Source organism: Limanda limanda, chromosome 7, assembly GCF_963576545.1.
Source record: "Limanda limanda chromosome 7, fLimLim1.1, whole genome shotgun sequence".
Classification (NCBI taxonomy): domain Eukaryota; kingdom Metazoa; phylum Chordata; class Actinopteri; order Pleuronectiformes; family Pleuronectidae; genus Limanda; species Limanda limanda.
The window spans coordinates 4751284-4761972 of NC_083642.1; the positions used below are offsets into that span (position 1 = coordinate 4751284).

Genomic DNA, 10689 nt, shown 5'->3' on the forward strand with positions numbered 1-10689 from the left:
TTGGTGCTAGGCATGCCTCTGATGTCACGATAATAGTAACTGCTTAACTAAATGAAATCAAACGTAGCACAGAGTCAATATGAAAACAACCAAACATGAAAAATAGAACATTCAGTCAAAACCAACATGGAAGATAAGACCTAAATAAAACACAAAGCATGTGATGACTCAGGTGAAATCCAAAACATTTGACATGTGATGAACACAGATTCCCCTTGTTGGACACACGGGGAGACTTACTACATACACGTTGCCATGGTAACTAGATTTTCTCAGGCCTCATACAGTTAGTCAGATGTCGCTGCAGTGTTTAATATCATCTGCGTCATGGAAACCATCAAAACAATTTAATAAAATCTCATATGTTTCTGCTCAATATGAACAGAGAAGCAAAATAAGGAAAAGAAAGGTCACTAAATTTCCCAGCAGGCATCTGGTACAAGGCATGCTTGTGATTTCACAACTAGTATAGTACTACTACTACTACTACTATTACTACTTCTCCTACTGTTAATATTATTACGTGTGCAGTAAGGCAATGACTGCACATATATTATTATTCCCCATACTTCCTATTATTCTTAGTTCTTCTGCCATAAATTTCGTCCCACTACTCCTCCACCAGTTGTTGCACCAGCACAAGAACATAGTCCAAAACAGATGAATTATTCTAATGGGAGCCTTCATCAAAGGAACGAGTGACAGTGTCAGAGGTCATAGATCAAAGGAATCTATGATGTCTTTGACAGTTGCAGAGTGAAGAGATGTCACCTCTTCCAGCTCAGGATCTCATTCTGCCAGTCTGTTTCTCTCTCTCAAACTGAAGCAGGCTCTGAACCCGGCAGGAAGCTGTCCAAAATAAATATAGAAGGAATTTTCTAGTTTTAACTATAATAACAACTTCTAAATCTTCATTTACAAAGCGCTTTACATAACACAATCAGAGCATCCAGTCAATATACTCCTACATACTACTGTTACTACTTCTACTACTACTAATAATATTATAATCTTCATCGTTGTTATTATAAAAACTCTAATGTTTAAAATCCTTCTTGCATGAACCATTGAAAAAAGATCCCATCTGTTTCTGGTCAATTTGAACAAAGAAGCGGAGAAAAAAAAAAAAAGGAAAGTCACTATATTTCCCAGCATGCCTTGGTGCAGGGTATGCCTGTGATGTCACAATAAGTATATATACGGCTGCGGGGAAGAATCGGTGCCTCCATTGTTACACAGTAACAACCGGGCCGGGCGGAGCGGGGAGGAACAGGCGGCTTCTCCTCAGGATCAAAGGCAAACTGCAACATTGTAACGAATCGGGCCAAAAAGAAACAGAAACAAAGAACAAAGAAAAACGCGTGAAGCCGAGAGGAAGAGAAGAGAAGCTGAGCCCGGAACCATCGATCCCCGCCCCGGTGAGAAGCAGACACAGACACCCGGAGGATAACCGAACACAGATGTCAGCGGATTCCTCCAGAAGAGAAGATTGTCAGTGTCTGGGAATAAATCTGATCCTCTGACGCTTCCTCCTCCTCCTTCACCTCCTTCTTCACCTCCTCCTCCTCCTGCTGTGGCCTTTAAACCGAGAAAGAACTCCTGATTTCTGCCTGATCTCCCAGAACAATGAGCATGGAGGAGACTCACATCACCTCCTAGATCCGAGCTGCACTTTGACAATCACTCAGGCTTTGAAGCAGATCCCAGTGGGTTTGCATCGCAGACTGGTTCCCCCCCCCACCTCCTCCCCAGAAAACCATCATCTCACTGGGCGTTATTGGAGGATTGATGTGCTGCTGGTGCTGCTGGGAGGAGAAACCACCGACGAGCTGGTCAGAATAAGGGTCTTTGATTCTGCCCCAGGTAAGACTGGTGTGTGTGTGTGTGTCTGTCTACGTGTGGTTGTGTGTATTTGTACTGGAAAGAGAGAGGAAATTGTGCACCTCAGACTGAGAACCTCCAACACAACACAACACAACAATCTGGTCGGTTTTCTGCAAGTTTAACAAACACCTCGTCCACAGTTCATGTTCCCCTGAAGGTAAATACACCAGGAAGTCACAATTGTCCTCAAACACACACACAGACTCACACACACACACACACACAGACACACAGACTGAGGCTGACTGGTTTTCATTCACATCAAAATGCAGCCTCTGCTCTATTTCACCCCAAGTCCCAGTTGGAAAATGGGTTCACGTCGATGCTTTTTGAATTTCACTGGTATCTTCTATCGAGTACTGACTGAGTCATGTGCATGTTCTATGATTTCTCCTTCTGCAACATGACGTCCAGTCGTCACAGCTTCTCCCTGAGCTCAGAGGTCGGTGTAACCATTGCACCTGTAATTTTCCCTTTCTTTACCAGTAAGCGTCTCTAAATCCCAGTGGAACCAGCTCGTCTGCAGCTCCAGGGTCTGTCTCTATCAGGCCTGGTCTGTCCACGCAGCTCCAGGGCAAACTGACGTGTTGGCTGTTAAAGGAAGGAGTAAATACTGATCCTGTCCACGGCTGTGTTCTCTGTGTGAGAGCTTTTAAAACCTGTTGTAGCTGCCTCCTTTCAGATTGTGAGTCGAACATGTTTAACCCCCTCACACACATGTGGAGCTGCAGGTTAAACTAGTAATCAGCTGTGTTAGTGTTGATGCATGTGTGATGTTGTGAGTTTGTGGTCATGCTGCATCGCTCAGATTTTCAACACACGATCCACATCAACGAATATACGTCATGCTTTTCAATATTTCGCACCTTGTACTGAAGTGAAATCTGCAGCGTGAGGAATGATGATTGAATGTGTTGTTCACAGTTGTGTGATAAACCAATTATTACCTGATGTGTCAGTGTGTTACTCACCCTGCAGGGACTCAGCTCATCATGAGCACAAGGTACCACTTGTGATATTATTTACAGATACATTTAAAATGTATTGACGTGGATTGTGCGGTGGAAATCCAAAACTTTGTGCGATGCGGCGTGACGACAAACTTATAACATCACACACAGACACACACCCACATCCAGCTGTTTCCATCCGCTCACCTTGTCTGACCTCTCCTGCGGATATGATCGATCTCACACACACACACACACGCACCCACACCAACCGACACACACACACACACACACACACACACACACACACACACACACACACACACACACACTCTCCCTATTCTCTTTACAACTGTATTAAAGGAGAAGAATGAAGATATAAAGAGAGTAAAGCCGAGCAGATCATTTGCCTCAGAGCTGTTCGTGTAGTCCACGCTTGCCTAGTTGCCATGGCGACGTTTCTAGACTTGATTTCAAAGTAGAATTTCATATGAGAAAGGGTTAGGGGGGGGGTGGGGTGGGGGTGGGGGGGGGGGTGCAGAGAGAGAGGAAATGATGGAGCTGGAATACAGATGAAAGGAGACAGGACCAAACAGCTGATGGCTGATGAGAGTCTGATTGAACAGATGATCCAGATGTTCCAGAGCGTTTGTGTCTTTACGTTAATAAACACACAGGACCCGGACCCCCCCCTCTCTCGTTCACCTGCACGTCTCTCTCTCTCTCCCCTCAGACCCCCAGTTTCCATGGAGGCAGCTTCGGCCCTCAGCCTCAAACGACGATATGACGAGGTGGACCACGGCTCTCCCTTCTCCACGCCGAAGGACTCTGACGATGACATCACCAGCAGCGACAGCGCCGACAGCTGCGACAGCCTCAACCCCCCCGCCAGCGCTGCCTTTACCCGTAAGGAACCAGTGGAGACACACATTAAATACACTCTGAAACCCCCCCCGAGCAGTTCATTAGGCACAAGTACTCTCAGGCATTACTCATGTGTAACGATACGTCTCCTCCTCCTCTTCCTCCCTCCTCAGCGACCTCCATCCTGCAGCACAAGCCGTCATCGGGGGGGAAGCGGGTGCGTTTCGACGTGGTGACGGTGTACTACTTCCCCCGGCGGCAGGGCTTCACCAGCGTGCCCAGCCAGGGGGGCAGCTCGCTGGGCATGGCCCGCCACCACTCCTCCATCAGACACTTCACGCTGGGCGAGTTTGCACGTGAACAGGAAACCAGCCACAGGAACACGCTGCTGCAGCACCTGCGCCAGGAGAAGCTCAACGCCCGCAAGATGAAGGTAAATCCACAGGTTCAAGGTTTGATTTCCACAGGTTAGTCAGAGAGCTTTGATGGAAGGAGTCCGGTTTTCATCATGAAGTTATAAACACAGTGTAGATTACAGGTGGAAAGAACATGTCTGTGTATATCACACTGTAATAACAAGGGAAGGTGAGCTGCATCAAATTGCAAAAGCAACTTAAAACTAGACTGACTTGACGATTTAAGAAAGACAAAATATATGGAAAATGAAAAAAGACGAATAAACAGATACAAACTTATACATAAAAGAGTAAAAGTAACATACATTGTTAGATAAACAGATAGATAATTGTTAGATAATAGATTACAGGTGGAAAGAACATGTCTGTGTATATCACACTGTAATAACAAGGGAAGGTCATCAAATGGTAAAACCAACTCAAAACCGATTTTAGAAAGACAATATATATGGAGAATGAAAAAGGACTAATAAACAAATACAAATATAGACATAAAAGAGTAAAAGTAACAGTGCATTGTTAGATAAATAGTAATTATTTGATTTAATAAAAGATCCTGGCAAACAGGGAAGTGTTTGGCTCTGATTTTAAAGTGTTGAGCTCCTGCACTCCAGGAGCTCGTTCCAAATATGTGGAGCATAAAAACTAAATGCTAAAGGTTAGTCAGAGAGCTTTGATGGAAGGAGTCCGGTTTTCATCATGTAGTTATAAACACAGAGTAGATTACAGGTGGTAAGAACATGTCTGTGTATATCACACTGGAATAACAAGGGAAGGTGAGCTACATAAAATGGTAAAACCAACTTAAAACCGATTTTAGAAAGACAATATATATGGAGAATGAAAAAGGACTAATGAACAAATACAAATATAGACATAAAACAGTAAAAGTATCAGTGCATTGTTAGATAAATAGTAATTATTTGATTTAATAAAAGATCCTGGCAAACAGGGAAGTGTTTGGCTCTGATTTTAAAGTGTTGAGCTCCTGCACTCCAGGAGCTCGTTCCAAATATGTGGAGCATAAAAACTAAATGCTAAAGGTTAGTCAGAGAGCTTTGATGGAAGGAGTCCGGTTTTCATCATGTAGTTATAAACACAGAGTAGATTACAGGTGGTAAGAACATGTCTGTGTATATCACACTGGAATAACAAGGGAAGGTGAGCTACATAAAATGGTAAAACCAACTTAAAACCGATTTTAGAAAGACAATATATATGGAGAATGAAAAAGGACTAATGAACAAATACAAATATAGACATAAAACAGTAAAAGTATCAGTGCATTGTTAGATAAATAGTAATTATTTGATTTAATAAAAGATCCTGGCAAACAGGGAAGTGTTTGGCTCTGATTTTAAAGTGTTGAGCTCCTGCACTCCAGGAGCTCGTTCCAAATATGTGGAGCATGAAAACTAAATGCCAAAGGTTAGTCAGAGAGCTTTGATGGAAGGAGTCCGGTTTTCATCATGTAGAATATTTAAACACAGTGCAGATTACAGGTGGAAAACACATGTCTGTGTATATCACACTGTAATAACAAGAGAAGGTGAGCTGCATCAAATTGTAAAAGTAACTTAAAACTAGACTGAATTGACGATTTTAGAAAGACAAAATATATGGAAAATGAAAAAAGAGGAATAAACAAATACAAACTTATACATAAAAGAGTAAAAGTAACAGTGCATTGTTAGAGAAATAGTAATTATTTGATTTAATAAAATATCCTGGCAAACAGGGAAGTTTTTGGCACTGATTTTAAAGTGTTGAGCTCCTGCACTCCAGGAGTTCGTTCCAAATATGTGGAGCATGAAAACTAAATGCCAAAGGTTAGTCAGAGAGCTTTGATTGAAGGAGTCCGGTTTTCATCATGTAGTTATAAACACAGAGTAGATTACAGGTGGAAAGAACATGTCTGTGTATATCACACCGGAATAACAAGGGAAGGTGAGCTGCATCAAAATTGTAAAAGCAACTTAAAACCAGACGGAATTGACGATTTTAGAAAGACAATATATATGGAGAATGAGAAAAATACTAATAAACAATACAAATATAGACATAAAAGAGTAAAAGTAACAGTGCAGTGTTTGATTAAATAAAAGATCCTGGCAAACAGGGAAGTGTTTGGCTCTGATTTTAAAGTGTTGAGCTCCTGCACTCCAGGAGCTCGTTCCAAATATGTGGAGCATAAAAACTAAATGCTAAAGGAACGGTGTTTTATTAAAATTTAATGTACTTTGCTTTTACTCTACTACAGGGAAATGTTGTCCTTTTTACTCTATAATACATTTATATACTTTTCAATTTAAGATTTTACATAATCCTAATTGTTTTGTCTTGGGACTTCGAACCAAAAGCAGCGTCTGTGTGATTGGAATCCCAGGAGCTGGTTTTCTGCAGACTGAATATTTTTTAATTTCACACATTGTTTCATTGACTCAAATAGGATTATGAATTTACTTCGAATGGAGTATTTTTATATTAAGACAATGATATGTCTTCCACCTTAGATATAACATCCGTCATTTTTCATCTATATTCAATTAGAAACACCTATAACTTGAAATAAGGAATCACTCGAGTCACGTCCTCAGCTCACAGTTGTACTCTGCCTGTTTCCCTCAGATGACGAGGAACGGCACGGTGGAGTGCGCCCAGGCCGACCTGCTGACCCTGGAGGACGTGTCGGACGAGGACCTGGACGTGGACGCCGTGGAGGTGGACGACTGTTTCTTCCTCCAGCCGCTGCCCACAAAGCGCCGGCGGGTCCTCCTGCGAGCGTCTGGCATCGCCCGCATCGACGCCCGGGAGAAAACCGAGCTCCGAGCCATCCGCCTCTCCAGGGAGGAGTGTGGCTGCGACTGCCGTCTGTACTGCGACCCCCGGAACTGCACCTGCAGCCAGGCCGGTATCAAGTGCCAGGTAATGACTGTGTGAGTGTGTGTGTGTGTGTGTGTGTGTGTGTGTGTGTGTGTGTGTGTGTGTGTGTGTGCGGAAAGAAGAGAAGCAGTCCTATGAGGCTCGGATGAGTCCGAATGCTCGGCTCGATAAAATCTGCGCCTGGTTTTCCACACTTCAATCATTTTTGATTTAATGTCATCTGGGTAGAAGCTTTCATTTTCCCTCTGAAGATTCCTCATAAAGGTGAAGGTGAAAATAATGATAAATAGATATGAAATGATTTATGACTGAATTCTGTGAAACTGCTTCTGGTTCACTGTCACAGCTTGTTGGGATATTAATGACACTTTTTCCGACTATGACAATCATGAAAAAGGCCTATTCATCTTGTTGTAAGCTAATATATAAGATATGATTTAACTATAAAGCACAATTTTATTCATTTCCATATAAAATAAGGATCCTGCTGCAAAGGTATACTAAAACGTATTAAATACATTTTTTAATCGCTTGATTTCCCTGATTAATCACGATTAATCGCATTTGTATACGCAAAATCCAATAATGAATTAAAAAGTAATTTTCAATGTTCTGCCTTATGAACGAAAGTGCCATAACATTTGTTTTGCAAACACTTTTAACATCAGCATTTAATACAGTAGCAGTTAAATAAAATATTCAGTGTAAATCTCAACTTAACAATGTTATCAAAGCAAATACAAAATTAAAGCTCAATGCCACTGCCAGGGCATTAATGTTATCCTCTTCGTTATGAAAGATGTATACTCCTCCCTGCGTCTAACGTAGTCTGCCGAAGCCTCGCTCCACTCGCTGTTTCGTTGAGTGATTTGCTGATATCAACTGTGTGTTTTGCATTCAGGTGATATTTTAGACTGGAAGTACTCCGGTGATAAGAAAATTCACCTCGGCAGTGGCTACAAATTACTTTGGTTCTGTCGACTCCCCCGTCTGGAAGAACTTTACAATGAAAATGGCCATGTAAAAGCTCCGTAGCCTTATCCATGGTTGTTTATCCGCCAATTATTTTCTTTTTTCCGGTTCCGCAGCAGTCAGCAACAGACTTTCACAAAATAAAAGCCTGACTTTCACAATAAAACAATAAATAATCAAACCTGAGTTAATGCGAGATAAAATAATTGTCTGAGTTAAATAAGTGATGAGTTAACTCGATTAAAACGAGTTAACTTGCCCAGCCCTAATTTTTAACATTTATTTAAAAACCAGTACCACCAGTACTACCAGTACAGTAATACAAAAGGCTGTGTGTGTTTTTCTCTTTCTCACCGTGACCTGTTACGTTATTGTTCAAACCCAATGAGAGTGAGAGTGAAACCCCTTCCTCTGCTTCCTTCCTCAGGTGGATCGGATGTCGTTCCCGTGCGGCTGCTCTCGTGACGGCTGTGGAAACGCAGCCGGTCGCATCGAGTTCAACCCGCTGCGTGTGAGAACCCACTACCTGCACACCCTCATGAAGCTGGACCTGGAGAAGAGCAGCCTGCTCCTCCAGGGCGCCGGGGACCATTACGCTGAATCCGACCCACTGTCCTCCTCCGCCTCCACCTGCCCTACCTCCCCGGACCTGTCCTCCGAGCTGGAGGAGAGCGAGCTGCAGGCGGTGAGGCAGGTTCAGGATCTCCTGGCGGAGGAGGACATCCTGGAGCGGGAGAACGAGACGGCTGTGCTGCACCTGCAGAGCGCGGAGGAGCAGGAGAGGAGGCAGCGGGAGGAGCTGGGTCCCGGAGGTCTCTCACAGCCTCTCTGCCTCTTGCCTGGTGCTCTGGGGGGGGAGCTGACGGAGCAGGCGGGGGTGCCGGGTGTGGAGCAGGTCCTCCTCCAGGGGCCGTTCCCCACAGGGGCCACGGTGTTGTGCATCTCCGACCACCAGGAGGAGAACCCCTCCGAGCTCCTCAGAGACTCCACCTCTCTGCTCTACTATCAACTCAGTGCCATCGAGCCCGGAGCCTTCGAGACGCTGCCCAGGGGGGAGGAGCCAGAGCAGGAGGGGCGCTCGGTGAAAGAACAACATGCGGGAGGAGACGGAGGTGTGAAGGGGAAACACGGAGGTGGAGAGGAGTCCAAGGAGGATTCGCCTGAACAAATCTTCCGCAGGCCAAGTTTGGGGAAGTGTCTGAGCGACGTGATGCTTTCCTCAGAGCAACGTGAGACAGCGGAGGGGGAGGAGCCATCGAGTCGTCAGCGCTGCCCCCCCGAGGAGCTGAGCCGAGGGGCCTCCTGCTCCGAGGGAGAGCTGGATCCTCTTCCTCCTGAAGTCTAACTCCAGCTTCTCCGCAGAGATTTGCACAATAGCTTCATCAAAGATGAATAAATTACATATTTAAACATTTATTACAGCTATCATCGAGAGTGATCACAGGATTCAATCTCTCGTATTGAGCGTCACTAAAATATGTGGAGGAGGAGCTCGAGTGTAACGCTACATGGGGGGGGGGGGGGGGATGCTGAAAGCACAGATCACTCCTCACAAGTCAAACAGATGCAGTTACAAGGCGGCGGCGTGTACGTGATTCAGTCGGGGTGGATGAGTGCGGCCTTAATGGAAAAACATTAAAACACTTGTGTGTGTGTAGGAGTCAATTGTCGATGAAAAGTACATCGAGTAGTGTTTTGATGATTTCCTACACAGCACACAGAGCAGTGTGTGAATGCTGACATAAGCCTTTTGTGTGGTGAAGCCGTTCAACACAAATTGTTTTTGTCGTGAGCAAGAAGCCGTTGTGGTCAGATACTCACCGGCTGAGATTCCATTACAGTCGTCGAGCTGTGGTCAAGCCAAACGAAGGCCTCTGATAGGATCCTCCGCTGAAAATAGACCTAATAATCCTGGAAATACTTGTTTTTTTGTGTACTGTATATGCATTTGCAAAAGTGCGAGAGAGCGAGAGAGAGAGAGAGAGAGAGAGAGAGAGAGAGAGAGAGCCGAGGTTGCTGCTTTTTTCTAAAATACGTATGCACGTGGTGACCTGAGGGCGCTGAGTGTTTGTGTCTCTGCTGCATCGAGACCCCGGGGGTCCGGCGTCTCGGAGCAGCAGACGAACGCCGGACCCTCGGTCGCTGCTCGGGCAAAATGTGGTTTCGATTCGTCGGGAAGTAAAAGAATAAGAAAAAAAACACTAAAAACCTAGTTTACATGTAGTTGCAATGCCTATGATATTATTTGTTGTGTATTTTCGTGAATTTAGCTGATGTTGGTCCTTGTTTCTGTTTGAGTGAAAGGAAGTGTTGCTTTCCTGATGCTGCACCGTCATGAGGGAAACGCCAAGCTCCTCTTTGTGTTTCCACCAGTTCAAGATTTGATTCTGAATCAAGTCGAATATCATTATGAAGAATTCTGAATTTTTAAGAGACAACGAAAAAACTACAGCCTGTGCTATTGAAGGTCATTCCACGAAATGATGTGATGTTACTGATTTATGGAACAGATCGACCACAACCTGAATTTGTGTCTGTTATTTTCACTCTTTTTGTGTGTTTGTGTATGTGTGTGTGTGAGTAAGGGGGGGGGGCGGGGGTATATATTAGTGAGGATATGTACTTTATTACTGAAAGGTGCTGACGTTACAGATCTGCAATTCTCTCCTCTCCTCCCATCATGAGAAATATGATTTCCTTTTTCTTCATCGAGCTGTTTC

The 10689-nt window shown here is 44.2% G+C and overlaps 1 protein-coding gene across 1 annotated transcript; it reads left to right on the forward strand.

Moving 5' to 3' along the window:
• Positions 1-1763: 1763 nt before the first annotated feature.
• csrnp2 (cysteine-serine-rich nuclear protein 2) lies at positions 1764-9420 on the forward strand. The gene is made up of 5 exons (XM_061075068.1): positions 1764-1863; positions 3568-3740; positions 3872-4131; positions 6743-7039; positions 8397-9420. The coding sequence occupies exons 2-5, from the start codon at positions 3581-3583 to the stop codon at positions 9312-9314; spliced, it is 1635 nt and encodes a 544-aa protein (XP_060931051.1). The 5' UTR covers positions 1764-1863; positions 3568-3580; the 3' UTR covers positions 9315-9420.
• The last annotated feature ends 1269 nt before the right edge of the window (positions 9421-10689 follow it).

Excerpts from the sequence above, each read along its gene's own strand:
- csrnp2 (XM_061075068.1), top strand. The coding sequence starts at position 3,581 with ATGGAGGCAGCTTCGGCCCTCAGCCTCAAACGACGATATGACGAGGTG. Across the intron at positions 3,741-3,871 it reads CGCCAGCGCTGCCTTTACCC|CGACCTCCATCCTGCAGCAC; the intron begins GTAAGGAACCAG and ends CTCCCTCCTCAG. Across the intron at positions 4,132-6,742 it reads TCAACGCCCGCAAGATGAAG|ATGACGAGGAACGGCACGGT; the intron begins GTAAATCCACAG and ends TGTTTCCCTCAG.